Source organism: Oncorhynchus keta, chromosome 28 (genome assembly GCF_023373465.1).
Source record: "Oncorhynchus keta strain PuntledgeMale-10-30-2019 chromosome 28, Oket_V2, whole genome shotgun sequence".
Lineage (NCBI taxonomy): Eukaryota > Metazoa > Chordata > Actinopteri > Salmoniformes > Salmonidae > Oncorhynchus > Oncorhynchus keta.
In genome coordinates this window covers 53,959,865-53,978,680 of record NC_068448.1, presented here as the reverse complement: position 1 = coordinate 53,978,680, position 18,816 = coordinate 53,959,865, and the positions used below count along the sequence as shown (strand labels likewise).

General features: G+C 44.9%; 1 protein-coding gene across 3 annotated transcripts in view; it reads right to left on the bottom strand.

Moving 5' to 3' along the window:
• LOC118361151 (rho GTPase-activating protein 12-like) overlaps positions 1–18,816 on the bottom strand; it is a 98,303-nt gene that overhangs the window by 18,303 nt on the left and 61,184 nt on the right. For 2 of the 3 annotated variants that reach the window (XM_052483252.1, XM_052483254.1), the window contains exons 3-7: positions 10,629–10,901; positions 8,182–8,325; positions 7,817–7,897; positions 4,708–4,833; positions 4,093–4,170 (exon numbers count right to left, since the gene is read on the bottom strand). In XM_052483252.1, coding sequence (XP_052339212.1) covers positions 4,093–4,170; positions 4,708–4,833; positions 7,817–7,897; positions 8,182–8,325; positions 10,629–10,901 — 702 coding nt within the window. The remainder of the gene's footprint in view (positions 1–4,092; positions 4,171–4,707; positions 4,834–7,816; positions 7,898–8,181; positions 8,326–10,628; positions 10,902–18,816) is intronic. The other variant, XM_052483253.1, reaches the window with a different exon arrangement.

Genomic DNA, 18,816 nt, shown 5'->3' with positions numbered 1-18,816 from the left:
TTTGCCACATTTAATTTGTTGCTTGACAAGATTTTAAGGCACTTGCTGTGATTTGGTACCATAGCTTTCTGACTGACATGCCAGGGAATAGTAGTTTCACTCTGAGAAATGTCCCATTGGAGTCACATAAAATGAAGGCCATGGGATGCTCTGTCTGTATACTCCCACCCCAAGTCAATACTTTGTAGAGCCACCTTTTGCAGCAATTACAGCTGCAAGTCTCTTGGGGTATGTCTCCACAAGCTTGACACATCTAGCCACTGGGATTTAGGGTCATTGTCCTGCTGGAAGATGAACCTCTGACCCAGTCTCAAATCTCTGGAAGACAAACAGGTTTCCCTCAAGAATTTCCCTGTATTTGGCGCCATCCATCATTCCTTCAATTCTGACCAGTTTCCCAGATCCTGCCGATGAAAAACATCCCCACAGCATGATGCTTCCACCACCATGCTTCACTGTGGGGATGGTGTTCTCGGGGTGATGAGAGGTATTGGGTTTGTGCCAGACATAGCGTTTTCCTTGATGGCCAAAAACCTCAATTTTAGTCTCTTCTTACCAGAGTACCTTCTTCCATATGTTTGGGGAGTCTCCCACAAGCCTTTTGATGAACACCAAATGTGTTTGATAATTTTTTTATTTAAGCAATAGCTTTTTTCTGGCCCCTCTTCCGTAAAGCCCAGCTCTGTGAAGTGTACGGCTTAAAGTGGTCCTATGGACAGATACTCCAATCTCCGCTGTGGAGCTTTGCAGCTCCTTCAGCGTTATCTTTGGTCTCATTGTTGCCTCTCTGATTAATGCCCTCCTTGCCTGGTCCGTGAGTTTTGGTGGGCGGCCCTCTTTAGGCAGGTTTGTTGTGGTGCCATATTCTTATATTCTTATAAAAAAATGGATTTAATGGTGCTCTGTGGGATGTTCAAAGTGTAGGATATTTTTTTATAACCCAACCCTGATCTGTATTTCTCCACAACTTCGTCCCTGACCTGTTCGGAGAGCTCATTTGTCTTCATGGTGCCACTCACTTCTTGGCGCCCCTTGCTTAGTAGTGTTGTAGACTCCAGGGCCTTTCAGAAAAGGTGTATATATACTGAGATCATGTGACACTTCGATTGCACACAGGCGGACTTTAACTAATTATGTGACTTCTGAAGGTAATTGGTTGCACCAGATCTTATTTAGGGGCTTCATTGCAATGAGGGTGCATACATATGCACGCAGCACGTTTTCTATTTTGGGGATTTTTTTTTAAACAATATTTTTTCCCCATTTCACTTCACCAATTTGGAATATTTTGTGTATGTCCATTACACGAAATCAAAATAAATATCCATTTAAATTATAGGTTGTAATGCAACAAAATAGAAAAACACCAGGGGCAGAACGACAGATTTGTGCCTTGTCAACGTTCCGGTTGCTAGTCCAACGCTCTAACCACTAGGCTACCCTGCCGAAGGTCAGAGATCGTATTCTTGTCTCTAATTAGGGTATAATCAGCAAACAATGTCTCTGGATTTTCCCTCAGCAGCCTTTTCTTGTAATTCTGTTTAGAATGTTCAGAGTTCTGTTCTGCTGGTGGATCAAATGGAATGGGCCAAGCTCCTCCTACTGTTGCCATTGTTATTTATCACATTTGAGCACTGAAGCATGCAACTTTTTAAATAGCGCACTTTTTAAAATGAAAATATAAAGCTATTAAATGTGTAATTTAGTGTAATTAACACTGTACACACAAATTACAATGTCCAAAACAATCCTCTCACCTTTATTTGCTTTTTTGTTTGTTAATGTGGTTCGTTTCAATGCCGGTCTTCCTTTTAGAAATCCTCCATAAATCCTCCAAATCAATTAATTTTCTGTTGGTTTTATCCTCTATTTTCCCTCCTTCTCGTTGTCCCTATGTCCTAGTCCCTCAATCCTGTCTTGTTGCTAGATGATCAAGACAACTTAAGGCTTGTTCACACTGTAGGCCGTAATACTCAAATCAGTTTTGTTTTTCAAATCCAAATTTGTTCTACTGACTGTAGGTGGCGGTGCTTGTGCCTTCGTATCACTCAGCAGTGATGTAACAAGCTAAGCTGACAAGCTAATGCCTGCCATGGACGTTTCCCAGTTGCTTTGAATGTTCAAAATCATAGGGTAAGAACGCTTTAAAGCCTCAAAAGATAACATGACCCAACTTTCAAAACAAGTCCTTTTTGGCTAGCCGCAGCAAACAACTAGCTAGCTTAGGTAGCTGTTCAGCTTTCTACAACATTCACTAATGCTGAATAACAGTCTAAAAACAACATGAGGGCAAATAAATCAGATTGACCATTCAGACACAAGTCACATGACCAGGAATCATATTTGCATCGGATTTCAAACCACCTACGAAGGTGGTATGAAATGTGGCGTGAAATATCTGATTCCATGTCCTTTTGGATGTTCAGACTGCAGGAAAAACAACCGATTTGAATTAGATATGCAAATAAATAGGAGTTGCGTCACTTCAAACTGCGAATGTGAACAAGGCTTTTAGTAGACTAGTTGGCTTTCAGATCCATGTCGATCAATCTCAAAATCTTTTTCAAAATCAAACAATCTCCTCAAAAGAAAAACAGATGTGGAGAACACAGCACTGCATTGAAACAACCAAACTGTTCACTAAAAACTATTTAATTTAACGACATGAAGGACATTTTAGGAGGAGCTCTCCCTAACGGCTGCTGTTCAGTTAGATGGTGATGTCACATTGGTGAGACATTGGGTGTGTTTGTAAATTCAATCTGGGGTGCCAGAGTGCTCTCTGGGTGTTTGTAAATTCAGAGCGTTGTCAGGTTGCCCATTTGTAGATTCAGAGCGTTTTGCTCTTGGACGCTCTGGCCGAGGAGTAGGGTTGATCTGATCGTTCTGGCAGTCAAGCACCCAAGCTAATTGGCTAATGTTGGCTAGTTTGCTAGCTGCTTCCAGACACAAATGATAGAAACACCTCACTCTGACCATTTTACTCACCCTAGCAGAGCTGGTTAGGCTGTTCATGTTAACCAGAGATTTGGTGACTGTAACGGTGCTGCTGGCAACAATTTAATTGCACTTTTTTGTTGACGGTTACCAACACCAGCCATTCAATGGGTGTTGAGAGTTCATAAATTCATCAATTATTCTGCACTCTGGCACACAGACGAGAGCACTCTGAAATCGGAGTAGATAGCCAGAGGGAATTTACAAACGCACCAATCGTGTCAATAGAGAGGAGACATAAAATGTTAGATGGATGTTGCATGTTGTGGAGTCAAAGCCAGGGAATACTAACAGGAGTCAAAGTCAGGAGAACTGTGCTTGGGGGCTACAGTGTAGGGCCACACTCCTACACAATGACAGACAGAGTGATAAAGAACAAGGTCAACATGATGATGATGGAGACTAGACAAGGTAGGATGAAGAGAATGGTCAGATTAGGGTTAGTTGGTGAGAAAGAGAAAATGTATCAAGAATCTGGAGCAGAAATCTTCCATAATAGCTAGTGCAGGGGTGACAAACTCCTTCCACGGAGGGTCGAGTGTCTGCAGGTTTATTTTTGTTTTTTTACGATCAATTAAGCCCTAGACAACCAGGTGTGGGGAGTTCCTTACTAATTAGTGACCTTAATTCATCAATCAAGTATAAGGGAGTATCGAAAACCCGCAGACACTCGCCCCCCCATGGAATAGAGCTAGAGTGATGCACTGCACCCTGGGGTACTTAAGGCAGATTACCTGACGTCAAACTGCCAATGGATTTGAACATGTTACGCCAACATACAACTAGGTTATTGTGAAGTGGTTGTGTCAACTAAAAAGGAAAAATGTTAGTTAGATTAAAGGCTTTGTTTCACTATCAGGGTGTAGTCAAAGGCATTCTCTAAATGATTTGGTTTGACTCACAGACAGACAGAGATCAACATAGCATATTTGATTGAGTAAAGGAATTGATTCCGGATCAAGATCGAGTTAAGATTTTTTTTGCGATACACCGCATTTCTGGCTTAAATCAGCAATAGGTAGGTATCTGATCATTTCCGCTCTGGATTGGTGGAGGCAAAGTAAGAGGGGAGGTGTGAGAGCGGGAGATACTAACTTTACCACGGTAAAGATTGCGACCAGATCTCCCCATGTGATGGCTCGATTCAAAGCGCCTGAGTTTTTTGAAAGAGAACTGGAACAGAACCACAAAGATCTGGGTCAAATACATCCGTCAAATATGTTCAAATGCTAAGGCTGCACCTGATTAACTTTCCCAGGTACAATGGACCCAACGGACTAGTCCCAAGGAGAATGTTTGGAGAGCATGGTTTAGCCGACATCGCATGTGACTGGGATTTGTCAATGAGCTATTTAGGGATAAAAACTCAAGAGACCCAAACAAGGCCAAGAGGATGTGAAGTGACCACATGCTGGCCAGACTGACCACCTGTGGTACTGACCAGACAACTTCGATAGGGTTCAAGAACACTCTCACAGAGCAGCGTCAAACTTATTTACAGCATTAAAAGAAAGCGGTGGTTGGTGACAACCAGGGTTGGGGGCCGTTCCATTCAATTCATTAAATTAATAAAAAAATCAATGAGGAAAATTGGTATTGTAATTTCAGTTTAGTTCCGGATTTGACCATTTCAATGGAATTGACAACAGTAAACATGGAGTTTCCGAAAGAAGGTTACTGTACACATAGACCGAGAGCATGTGGTCTTACCTTGTCGTTGAGGTCTAGTACGTAGGTGCTGTGTCTCCACTTGGTCAGGACGATGGGGTCTGGATGTTTCCGCTCCAGACTACGACTCTTGGGGGGATCGCCTGGCTGGGGAGGAGACAAGTTGTACTGGAGGGAGGGAGAGAGGGAGACAGGAGAGCGAGACGGTGGAGAAAGTCAGAGGACAGAAAGAGAGAGGGAGAGAGAGAGAAGAGGAGAGAGAGAAGCGAGACAGGGTGGGTGAGGGTAGAGAAAGAGAGGTCCAGGGTTAACTCATTATCCTCCACTGATCAGATGACAAAGTAAAGGTCGTAGAAGAGCTATTTCTTGGCATTTTTCCAGTATCTCCTCTTCATACCTCTCTTCTCATGGCCCAGCGCATCATCAGTCACCCATCAGAAGGCTCCCTCTCAGAGAGAAGGAGCTCCCAGCATGTGTATTCATCCAAGATAGCTAAAGGATACCATTGCACCCAGCTTATCTGTATCTACAGTATGTATGTGTATGTGTGTGTATATGTGTGTGTGTGTCTGTATCCCTGTATCTGCCGGTTGGCCAGCCAAATGAAAGCTAATGCCTATTCTCTACCTCTCTGATCCCTGCTAAACCAACAAGATTACAGGAGAGTCACTAGCCACTAATAGTCCCTGTCAAGTACATTAGGCCACAACCTCCACGCCGTCAATGGACCACAGGTGACGGAGACCGAAGACGACTGTGGATCACCGGGGAGGAAATAGACTGAGGCAGTAGGAAGTGTGCTACCTGGTTGTAGTGTCAGAGCAGTACTTTCCATAAGCACCGGCCGCCGGCTAAAAAGCTGATAAGACTCATTGTGAGTCGGCTACTTTTTCCACTTCGTAAATTAACCCCGGCTTCTCTTCATTTAAAAAGTTTCAATTCGCTAGTCAGGAAAGCCTTCGTGTAGCAGTCTCCCGCTAAAACGAACGACATGCATCTTCTAGTGATCTATTCATAGGACAGGTCCCTGACAGTCAACAAAGCGAGCGATGACAGGGACACTGCTGGTTTGCCAGTCTGCTGTCTGTCCTGCCTCTCGGTATCAGTGTTATTATTTTTGTGCGCTGTGGTTGGCTGCAGTCAAATTAATTTTTCCACGGAGGAGGGCGTTGTAATGTACGTGGTAACGATGAGTCGAAATCCACTTAATTACTGTTTTGTGGCACATTCATTTATTTTATTCTGCGTGTTTCATAGGCCTATAAAAGGGGGGAAAGGGGGATACCTAGTCAGTTGTACAATTGAATGCATTCAACATTTAACCCAACCCCTTTGTACCAGAGAGGTGCGGAGGGCTTCCTTAAATCGACATCCACGTCTTCTGCGCCCGGGGAACAGTGGGCTAACTGCCTTGCTCAGGGGCAGAACGACAGATTTTTACCTTGTCAGCTCCTACCCGCCATGCTACCTGCCGAGCCACAGAGCCAGGAGTATAGGCTATTTACGCTACTGTGCTTTGATTGACGACCGAACAGCAAGTGTTGACTAGTTTAAAAAAAGGTGTCGAACTGGCTGAAAAGTCGATCTCCTATATCCCTTTAATATTTACAAATCATACATCAGTTACACTGAGTGTACAAAACATTAGGAAAACGTTCCTAATATTGTGTTGCACCCCCTTTGGCCCTCAGGACAGCCCCAATTCATCGGGGCATGGACTCTACAAGGTGTCAAAAGCGTTCCACAGGGATGGTGGCTCATGTGGACGCCGATGCTTCCTACAGTTGTGTCAAGCTGGCTGGTTGTCCATTGGGTGGTAGCCCATTCTTGATACACACAGGAAACTGTTGAGCATGAAAAGCCCAGCAGCGTTGCAGTTCTTGACACACTCAAACCGGTACACCTGGAACCTACTACCATACCCCGTTCAAAGGCACTTAAATGTTTTGTCTGGCCCATTCACCCTCTGAATGACACACATACACAATCCATGTCTCAATTGTTTCAAGGCCTAACAATCCTTCTTTAACCAGTCTCCTCCCCTTCATCTAGACAGAATGAAGTGGATTTAACAAGTAACATCAATAAGGGATCATAGCTTTCACCTGGTCAGTCTGTCATAGAAAGAGAAGGTGTTCCTAATGTTTTGTACACTCAGTCTATATTCCCATGGTATCGCATCGGGGCAAGTAAGCCAAAGATCTAGTTTGTATTTTCCGAGGATTCGAGGCCCATTTCCAGACTTACCAGTGCTGCTAAAGTGACTTGTCAGTGTAGCCTAGTGTTGGGTAGTTTGTGAACAAACGGTTATTTTTTGAGAGGCTCTTTTAGCAGAATGGAACCGAATTGGTGAGAACCATCCTCCCCCACTGAACATTTTGCATTTTAAAACCATTTTATATTGTTTCTCAACAGGGAATTCATGTTTACTTGACAGAACAAACTTTTTTCATAGGCTTTTACCACAATAAACTAAATAGATAAGAGTAGACTAGATTTAGTTTTTTCCACAATAAATTAAATTGAAAGAGTGGACTAAACTAGTTTTTCTGACTACATTACTAATCTACTGCCTTCTCTCAAAGTCCCACCCACAGTGACTGATTGACAGGTTGGTTTTCTTACAGTGTCCACAGCAGCAACGCTAATCAAAAGCATCATCTGAAGGACAAAAATAATACATTTCAGTAAAACTGAAAACGTGACTTTAATCTCAAGAGAATATGGGTTTAATGTTAAAATAAGATGTTCTTACTTAGAAAATAGTTCTGATCATATAGACAGACCTACATGATATCCAAAACAACAACACACTGAATTTACACATTTTCAGTCATTTTAATTGTAAATCATGCCTTTCTACTCAATACCACATGTTACCAATCTGGGAGGTAAAGTCATGAAAGTATTCAATAATCTAGCTGTGTATTTCGGGTGGAATCAAAATAGAGCTCATTCTGCAAAAACAAATTTGCGGGGGGGGCATGCCTCCCGGACCCTCCCAACCAGGAACTCCCTTGCTGGCTACTTTTTCTATTTGGCTGCCTACTCCATGTACTTACGGAAAACACTGCATTGGAGGTAAAACCAGAACCGGCACAACAACACAGCACAGCACAACGTAACACAATACATTGATATGTTTACTTACTTTGGGTAGCTCCCATTCTGACCTGGACCCATCAGCGCTGTAGTAGTACGGCCTTCCCTGCTCATCCACGTGCTTTATCCACTACAAACACATAATAAATCAGCACTGATGACAGTTTCATAAATACACTGCTTGTCAAGGATAACAACAGGGTAAAATGTTAAAAAATAAAGGCAAACAAAAACAACTTCTCTCAACCAAAATTCCCAAATCCAGTCCTGCCATGGGTACATGATCATAGACATGCGTCATTTATTGATTTAGGACCCATCCCCTATGAACCCGGAACAATACCCTGAGCCCTGGGAGAAGTGACAGAGAAACAGAGAGAGTGAAACCAAAGGAGGAGAGGAGAGCCCCAGTACCTTCTCATGAGTATATTCACAGACATAGAGGGTATGTCCGTGTTCGTCCAGTTCCTCCGACCAGCCTCTAGGGGGCGTGCCGTACTGACTGTCCGACTGACTGGAGTTGGTGCTGCTGTGACAGTTCTCCTCGGAAGACAGGGGCTGCATGGGGGCAGCAGGGAGGAGGAGGAGCAAAAGAACGACGAAAGGGAGAGAAAGAGACCATTGTGATTCGGGTAGAACCAATTTTTTTTCTAGAGTCATATTTTTTTATTTTATTTAACTAGGCAAGTCAGTGAAGAACAAATTTGTATTTACAATGATGGCCTATACCAGCCAATCCCTGACCCGGATGACGCTGGGCCAATTGTGCGCCGCCCTATGGGATTCCCAATCACGGCTGGCTGTGATACTGCCTGGAATCGAACCAGGGTCTGTAGTGATGCCGCTTGCACGGAGATACAGTGCCTTAGATTGTTGCACCACTCGGGAGATTGATAGATCAATAGATTTACAAAATATGTGTACGGGACCAATTGATTTGATTTAGTAGTGAATCAACAATGACATAGCTGTAGAGTACCCATAATAAGAAAAAACAATTGAAAAACAAAAACACCCAACAATGCATTCATGCATCCCACCTCCATAAAGGCTTAAATCCCCAGGAATAGGAGACCTTGTTCAACTATGTAAATCCATGTTAATTTACCAGCATTTAATTTGGCATGTTGCAAACTGGGTACTCAGTCTAATAGTTCCTGCCTGGTTGCAATACACGGAACCATCTCATGGGGGCAGTGTTGTACCACTAACGCTACATGAAATCTAAACTGAGGATACGCAGTTTATTTGACTACCTCGCCCTCATCAAAATAGCAACAGCTTGTTTCACTGCTCACAGTTAACACAGTTAACACAATATAACTTCTACAGTTGTTGGAAATCATCTATTCCTCTCCGTACATTCTCCTTCATGTTTCCCACGGTAGTAACATATGAAAGTGCCGAGCAAACACAGACAGTATCCCAAATGGCACCCTATTCCATATTTAGTGCACTAATTTTAACCAGAGCCCTATAGACATTGGTCAAATGTATAGCACTAGATTGGGAATAGGGTGGCATTTGGGACGCACACCATCTGCGCTTCAGTCAGCTGTGGCATTACATCAGATGAATCATAAATATTTGGAGAGCATCTCTCTAACTGGTACTTAGTACTCCAGCCGCACTTAAATATAGTACGGCCTCGTCGGCCTGAAACCTACTTCAGTCCTGGCCTGGTTTCATTTAACACAGAGTCACACTCGCTCCGTTTCAAAACCCAGGGAGAGCTGCAATAGGACGTGGACTACCACTGGCCAGACCAGTCACGAAACCGCTCCCTTAAGCCTCAACACCTGAACTCCTTCCACCTTCTGAAACCCAGCCGGCGTCACACATCTCTGCGTGTCTAGCAGACATCTCAGCTTGGATGACGGCCCAGCATCTCAAGCTCAACCTCGAACAAGACGGAGCTGCTCTTCCTCCCAGGGAAGGCCTGCCCGCTCAAAGACCTCTCCATCACGGTAGACAACTCCATGGTGTCCCCCCCTCCCAGAGCACAAAGAAGCTTGGCCTGAACCTGGACAACACCCTTTTGTTCTCTGACAACATCAAAGCAGTGACTCGATCCTGCAGGTTCATGCTCTACAACATCCGTAGAGTACGACCCTACATCACACAGGAAGCGGCACAGTGCCTAAACCAGGCACTTGTCATATCCCGTCTAGACTACTGCAACTCTCTGTTGGCTGGGGTCCCCGCTTGTCCACCCCTGCAACTTATCCAGAATGCCGCAGTTGACTGGTGTTCAACCTTCCCAAGGTCTCCCATGTCATCCCGCTCCTCCACACACTCCACTGGCATCCAGTCCAAGCTTGCATCCGCTTCCAATACCCTGGTGCTTGCCTACGGAGCAGCAAGGGGAACTGCCCCTCACTAAATGAGGCTATGCTCAAACCCTACACCAGCTCCCGCTCAGCCCAGTCTAAGCTCTTCTCTGTCCTGGAACATCAATGGTGAAACAAGCTTCCCCCTAACGTCAGGACAGCAGAGTCCCTGCCCATCTTCCGAAAACACCCCCCCCCCCAAAAAAATGCACTTGTCTTTTCCTACTGATAACTACTTTGCTAGGGGAAATGTCTGCTAAATGTCTAAAATATAATCATTAGGCCCCAGGGCCACCTTTCAGAGCAGTTGTTGATACGTTAGGGGGACAGATAGATTAGGTAGACTGTAGATCAGCAGCAGGGGTCAACATGATTGGTTAAACTTCCTCCGTTGGATCCAAACCAAACTCTTTTCTCCCTCGCTTTACAGCTCAACTTCAGCTCTGACTGTATCGACAGTATGCTACAGCAATACAGCCAATGGAATGAGGGTTTGTTTCGATGTGGCACCCATGGGGTGTGTTTACGTACCTCCATCTCTCCTGTGCCATGGGGGTCTCCCCGACTACTACTGGTACTGCAAGTCGCATCCCGTACGCGGGGCGGTTTCCACGTGCGCTCGCCGCAGGCTTTGTTATAGTAGAAGTGTCTGCCGGTGAGGTCCTTGTGGGTCTCCCAGTCCCCGAGGACATGCAGTGGGGAGCTTGAAGGAAGGGGGGGCAGGCTGGACTGGGAGATCTTCAGCTCTTGGAGGTTGGTGTAGACAGGGGACTCAGGCCGGCCCTGCCCCGCCGGAGACGTCGTCTGGAAGGAGGGAGAGATAAGAGTTTTTCACAAGCGACTAACCTTTCCTCTCCAACAGAGTAGCGTGGCCAGCACGCACTGGCTGGAGACGTTCCCTTAATGGAGAACTATGGAGGTGCATTACAGAGCGGAGAAGTAGGGGAGAGGGTCGTTTTCGGACCACAGACCACAGTGATACAATCTCCACTGCAAAGCAGGAAGTAGAAAGAGGATGCATGGGCAGCTTTGGCAAATCAGAAACATGTGGTACGGACGGACGTTGCAACACACTCTAGCCATCTGTTCCTAGCCCAGTGTCAAAACAATGCTGCATGGCATCCAATATCTATTCTACATACTTCCAACTGTAGCCAAGCTATTCATTGTTAGGCCAGTCAAATGCCTTATTTTGATGCAAAATCCATACCAACACTGCACATAAATAAAAACTACTGTGCATTACAACACAATTCAAGATTTAGCATTACTGGATATTGATTGGCCATAATTGGGTATAAATACAATGCCCACATTAGGAGATGAAGAGAACGATTTCAAGAATAAAAAGCAAAGGGTCATGAGCGTTATGAAGGAATAAAGGGGTGTTTGAAAGAGGAAGTGTAGGCAGATGAGAGACAGCACTAGAAGGAGGGTTTCCTGTCTCTCATCAATTAAAGAGCGAAGCGTCTGCAGGGATATCCACCGTCAATCTCTAAACCAAAGTACTCACTGACAATGGAGAGGAGACAATTAACAAACCTCTCAGCCTGGAATTTAAAACGGAATATTACTCCGTTGAAACAATAGTTAAAAAGAGTGATATTCCATTTGGATTCCAGGCTACAACAGCTCTAAATGCTACCTTCAGACTAAACATTGGACACACAAAAGAGGCTTTTGGCTGAGCTGTTGTTTATGATATTGTCAAGACAAGAAACTAAAGAGGGCATGTTGCATAATAGTGGTGCCATATTGCTGGCGTGGTGCTGTTGAACCTGTATTTTGAGGAAATGTGCAAAACGCTAGTATATTTAAGGTTGGGGGGCGAAACTGAAAGTTGGCTCAGTCAACAGTTTTACATGCCACTCAGTCTGGCCTATACAACAACACAGACAGGATTTCCATGACTACTGAGAATCAAATGTAGTACTGCAGAATAATATTCTGGGTTCGGAATAAGATAGCGAGGTTGAGGTACAGTAGTGGTAGCCAGACTGCCAAGGGTCAAACCAACATTGTGTAAAGTGGCCGTAGTCATCACGTAGATAGACATTCGATAGAAAAGCACCTGACTAGACCCCATGGGTCAAACACATACCGTCAGTATGTCAAATAGTTGATTTTGTGTGTACTTTACGATGGAACCAATAGAATAGTCCCAAAAGTGCAGGTGAGGAATGCAAGAGGAAATGCGACAGAGAGGGGAGTGAGTTTGAGTAAAAACACCGGACAGCACAGCCAGAGAGACATTCCCTGGAATGGAAACAGATGGGGCTTCCTGCTTGGCCTGGAATAATAGGAATATAATCCAAAATAATTATTTAATATCCTGTAGAGCTGCGCTGGAACAGAGTGAAGTTTGCACCGGGAGAGGCCCCGTTGCTTGTCCATTCAGTGTTCTGACTGTAGCATTGGTAGCAGACGTCGGCAGCTGGGAGTAAAGACACAATGAAGAAGGTCCTTAACCGAAACGTATGATTCTAGTGAAGTACAGTAGAAAATAAAAATAAAAAGTTCTTTGCTACATCTTTTTGTGTGGGGACCTACTATATTTCCAGCAGCTGGGTGTCAGTCAAAGAGGACCAAACAAATAGTAGCAAGGCTAATTCTACATTGAAACTCAGCTGCCAAAAGGCCAAACTTAGTAGGGGAACAGAGTGAGAACTGAATGATAAGAGTCTATGGAAATCAACTGCCAAAAGTGATATGAAGTACCCTAAGGAAAGGTTAGGGGTTCCAAATGCAGCTTAGATAAACCCCATGGTGCCACCCCGTTTACCGGTCGTTTCCTACTAGCACCGACTTTGCTGATAATGACTTTATTGAAGGAAATTGTACTGACTACGACCGAGATATGTGGTCGTCTCACCTCGGCATCTTAATATCATTGCGCTAACTGTGCGTCGCTCTGGATAAGAGTGCCTCTGCTAAACGACACATGTAAAAATGATTGGCAATAGAAACTGTAGTATTTCCCTGAGAAGGAAGGTTTTAGTGAGGGAAGGAGGAGGCTTGAGCATGCAGACAGCGTTTTGTCCATGGATGGAAGAAATCGATACCATTTTTGGAGAACGCTCACCAGGCATACATGTACCACATCATTGCGATTTCTAAAAAGGAGAGTATTGCTCTCCTCAACATTTTGAGAGCTCATATTATTAGGTCCACATCCGCAGGGAAGGACTCCAGAAAGGTACTTAACACACAAACACCCCTAAGACGTTGGTTTTTCTTTGCATTCTAATGACCCTTCTCTGCCTGTTCTGTTGAGAAGGGAAATAAGAGGTCTCTCTCTATCGCAAGCAAACTCAGAAATAGACCCGACTACTAGAGCGAAGGCCAAGAGAAACGAGGTGGCCTCATTTGCTAAATGGGATGGTCTGGAAGACGTCGGAGTTAATTAAAGTTCAGTCAAGTTTTTAGCTCTCGGAAGGTTTGCCAACACAGTGCTGAAATAGGCAATTTTAGCCACATGAAAGAAGATACTTTGTGAAGCAATAGACAATAGCCTACGTATTATATTTTTTAGCACGCAAACATTTCCATCTTACACGTTGAAGTAAAAGCTGACATTATATATCAAGTATGACCTACTAGATCACAACGACGACAAACTAAAAGACCTTCGCAGACATATCTGATTCAGTCCGTCACCTTATATCCTGGGCTGCGGAGAAACACCTCGTCATCCTCCTCCCCTGTCCGGCTGTAGCCTTTAAATGTACTGAAAGGGACCATGGCTGACGGCCGCAACCCCCCGAAATACACTGACCCCCTTGGTTAAACCCTCTCCGTCTGTCAGTCTATCCCCGCTTGCTACCTCACTCGCTCTATCAGTCCATCCCGAAAGGTAGAGGTGTACTTGAGACACTGGCAGGGTCAGAAAGCCAGAGGAAATAGGATCTCTCCCTCTGCCAGACGGACACACATGATTGCTCGCGCACACACGACCACAAAAGGAAGTGGTGGTGAGAGTTCCCTTTCCTGACAGACATCGTGTGTGTGTGTGTGCGGGCCGTTAAACTGGCTCTCTATGCCCTGACGTTGGGTCACAATGAGTCCAGAGAGGTCACAGTGTAGAGCGTTGACAGATGAACTAGTTGTTCGGCGGGGACTATAGACACTATATTTATCCTGCTCTCTACATTCACAACAGGGCGAGAGAAACAACATGTGCAGAGGGGAGATAAAGACCCTGATCACCATCCATTGAGCTGCTATTGCCCAGCCAGTCAGCCAGTCCCCCATAGCTCCTCTATGAAGTGTGTGTGTGGGGAGAGAGAGAGAGAGAGAGAGAGAGAGAGAGAGAGAGAGAGAGAGAGAGAGAGAGAGAGAGAGAGAGAGAGAGAGAGATCAGATATTCACCTTTTCAGACAATTAATAGGTAGATTGAGAGACCTGATGCATCTGCAGAGTGCAGGCCTGGTTCATGGTAAGATTGTGACCCCAAGTGATGGGATCAAGGCAACTGCAGTCATTGATGAACACCGCCGCATATCATTGAGAATCTCTATCCTCTGTGAGGGAGACAATCCAATCATTTTCTTTTGAACCACATTGAAGGGAGTCAAATCAAATGAAGTGCTATTTGTCACAGGCGCCGAATTCAACATGTGTAAACCTTACCGTGAAATGCTTACTTACAAGCCCTTAACCAACAATGCAGCTCAAGAAATAGAGCTATGGAAATATTGACTAAATAAACTAAAGTAAAAAATACATTTAAAGGTTACACAATAAATTGACACAACAATAACACGATTATACAGGGGGTACCGGTACCGAGTCAATGTGCCGGTCAAGGTAATTTGTACATGTAAGTAGGGGTAAAGTGACTATGGTGGACTGCTTGCCATGCGGTAACAGAGAGAACAGTGTATGACTTGGGTGACTGGAGTCTAACAATTTTCTGGGCCTTCCTCTGACACTGCCGAGTACAGTGGGGCAAAAAAAGTATTTAGTCAGCCACCAATTGTGCAAGTTCTCCCACTTAAAAAGATGAGAGGCCTGTAATTTTCATCATAGGTACACACTGCAACTATGACAGACAAAATGAGAAAACAAATCCAGAAAATCACAATGTAGGATTATTAATTTATTTGCAAATGATGGTGGAAAACAAGTATTTGGTCAATGAAAGTTTATCTCAATACTTTGTTATATACCCTTTGTTGGCAATGACAGATGTCAAACGTTTTCTGTAAGTCTTCACAAGGTTTTCACACACTGTTGCTGGTATTTTGGCCCATTCCTCCATGCAGATCTCCTCTAGAGCAGTGATGTTTTGGGGCTGTTGCTGGGCAACACAGACTTTCAACTCCCTCCAAAGATTTTCTATGGGGTTGAGATCTGGAGACTGGCTAGGCCACTCCATTACATTGAAATGATTCTTACGAAGCCACTCCTTCGTAGCCCAGGCGGTGTGTTTGGGATCATTGTCATGCTGAAAGACCCAACCACGTTTCATCTTCAATGCCCTTGCTGATGGAAGGAGGTTTTCACTCAAAATCTCACGATACATGGCCCCATTCATTCTTTCCTTTACACGGATCAGTCGTCCTGGTTCCTTTGCAGAAAAACAGCCCCAAAGCATGATGTTTCCACCCCCATGCTTCACAGTAGGTATGGTGTTCTTTGGATGCAACTCAGCATTCTTTGTCCTCCAAACACGACGAGTTGAGTTTTTACCAAAAAGTTATATTTTGGTTTCATCTGACCATATGACCTTCTCCCAATCTTCTTCTGGATCGTCCAAATGCTCTTTAGCAAACTTCAGACGGGCCTGGACATGTACTGGCTTAAGCAGGGGGACACGTCTGGCACTGCAGGATTTGAGTCCCTGGCGGCGTAATGTGTTACTGATGGCAGGCTTTGTTACTTTGGTCCCAGCTCTCTGCAGGTCATTCACTAGGTCCCCCGTGTGGTTCTGGGATTTTTGCTCACTGTTCTTGTGATCATTTTGACCCCACGGGGTGAGATCTTGCATGGAGCCCCAAATCGAGGGAGATTATCAGTGGTCTTGTATGTCTTCCATTTCCTAATAATTGCTCCCACAGTTGATTTCTTCAAACCAAGCTGCTTACCTATTGCAGATTCAGTCTTCCCAGCCTGGTGCAGCTCTACAATGTTGTTTCTGGTGTCCTTTGACAGCTCTTTGGTCTTGGCCATAGTGGAGTTTGGAGTGTGACTGTTTGAGGTTGTGACCAGGTGTCTTTTATGCTGATAACAAGTTCAAACAGGTGCCATTAATACAGGTAACGAGTGGAGGACAGAGGAGCCTCTTAAAGAAGAAGTTACAGGTCTGTGAGAGCAAGAAATCTTGTTTGTAGGTGACCGTATACTTATTTTCCACCATAATTTGCAAATAAATTCATTAAAAATCCTACAATGTGATTATCTGGATTTTTTTTCTCATTTTGTCTGTCATAGTTGAAGTGTACTTATGATGAAAATTACAGGCCTCTCATCTTTTTAAGTGGGAGAACTTGCACAATTGGTAGCTTACTAAATACTGTTTTGCCCCACTGTATATGGGTCCTGGATGGCAGGAAGCTTTGCCCCAGTGATGTATTGGGTCATACGCACTACACTCTGTAACCCAGGTCTCACTGTTCTGTCTGTACATATTCAGAGTTCGCTTCTCTCACAGATTGTCGCAGACTCGGATTCCTCCAAGCTAGATGAATACGATATTAAAAGAGACGTTTCAGACAGAATGAGTGGGTAATCTGTATAAGGGGTCCTTGGCTGCTAGAGGGACCGAGGATGTGGACCTCTATCTCTCATGACTGGGGGGACAAAGTTGACTGAGAGTTCTGCTGTTTATGCAGAGTGATCTTGGCTCGTCTCTCCGTCTGCCAGCCCAGACCCTGATAAATTAGTTCTTCTCCAGTCAGGGTGAGTAACAGTACTGGCCCAGCAAGGCAGATTAGAATGCATTATGCAGCCCTGTAACTGTAGCAGACGGCAGTTCCGTTCCAAATGGCACCCTATTCCCGACATAGTGCACTACTTTTGACCAGGGCTCTGGTCAAAAGTAGTGCACTATGTCGGGAATAGGGTGCCCTTTTGGGATGCAAGCTGTGGCAAGGTGCATCTGGGAGGAGAGATGGTATGATTAATTCATTCTGAGGTCGGAGGTTAATTGAGAATTTGGTAGAAGTTGAACAGAGTAAATCCCTATGTTGCAATATGGCAGCCTATATGGAGATAGGGGCAATATCGGCCTAATAAAGACCACTGTGGTTTTCAATGAGGTACAGTATGATGTCAGTCTACATTTCCTTTCACTCTTCCTCCCTCTCATCTCCATCCACTGTTTATTTTTCTCATCTCCATTGTAGTCATTTAGCATTTCTTATCCAGAGGGCCCTACAGATAGGTGTCTCGCTCCCCCCCCAGCCTTTACAGCAGAAACACTGTACTATGTGCTGTTCCACTCACGTTGCATAGTAGTAGCCTATGTAATCTGTCAAATAAATCAAGTCATCAATCTCACTGACATGCTGTGCTGGTTAAAGTAAGGACAGAGACCAGTGAGAGACCCTCTTGCAGTTTCCCACTGTGACCACTTGGTGTCTCCCTCATGCTACAGAGGAGCCCAGGGTAGGTTATAGGGAGGGGGGCTATCTGTCAATCAGAGCTAGGACCAGAGGAAGGCAGCTTGGGGGGGAGGGGTCTATCACTGGCTGAACACATGGCAACCCACTCCAGCACATTCTTTCCTCTCTGTTGCACATCATCCACCCATACCTCAACATAACGCTCCTGTCACCCCCATTTATGTCTACTCACAGAGCCAAAAGTGGACTGGCCACATGAGGGAAGACACGCACGCACAGATGAACAAGTGAGTCCATTCCATTACCCAGACACTTTTTTTCTCAGGGATGGAGTGGACCATATAATGTCACTGGTGCAAAATGAGGGTGTGGCGTCACTCATATTGGACTTCGGTGGGTATTGTGGTCAGTCCCACAGGGACAGCTAATGTAAAACGGGGATAGATCAGAATGTTGCCGTACGTCTTTCTGACGCAAGTTACATGAGACACACTAGGTCATTCAAATAGAGTCAAGCAGGTTAATTAAAGTCACTGAAGTGGAGGAGGCGACAGAGTGGAGAGGGGGAACTGAGGGGAGAGGGGGGACTGAGTGGAGAGGGGGGACTGAGTGGGGACAGAGGAGAGGGCTGCTGATTTGCTTCTCGCTCGGTGGCCATGACAATACAGACACACACACAAGCAAGCAAGCACACACACACTCGTCGAATGCATACACTCACACACCTCTAGTATTAAATCACAAGCATGAGTAGAGTAGTAGCGATGGATGATGTACAGGGTCCCTCCCTCCCAGTCTCCCTCCTTTACATTGATCCAATCTTCTCTCTGCTGATTGCACATCCATCCACTGCCTCTCTCCAAATCTCAGCTTGCTCATTCATTCTTCCTCCTCTCCATCATCTTTCCCCCCATTCATTCCCTCCTTTAAATGCTCAGCCAACGCCCCTCTGCTCATTTTCCCATGCTAGTGGACACACACACAGGACTGTACAGAGGTCTGGAGGGAGGTATGGTGCCATATGACCAGATTAACCTACATCTCCACCTCGCTGGGTATCAATCAGACCACTTCGCTCATTTCCCCCATCACCACATCTGTGACATTTCACATAACACCCCCACCCACCTCCTCTTTAGCCCTATCAATTGCTC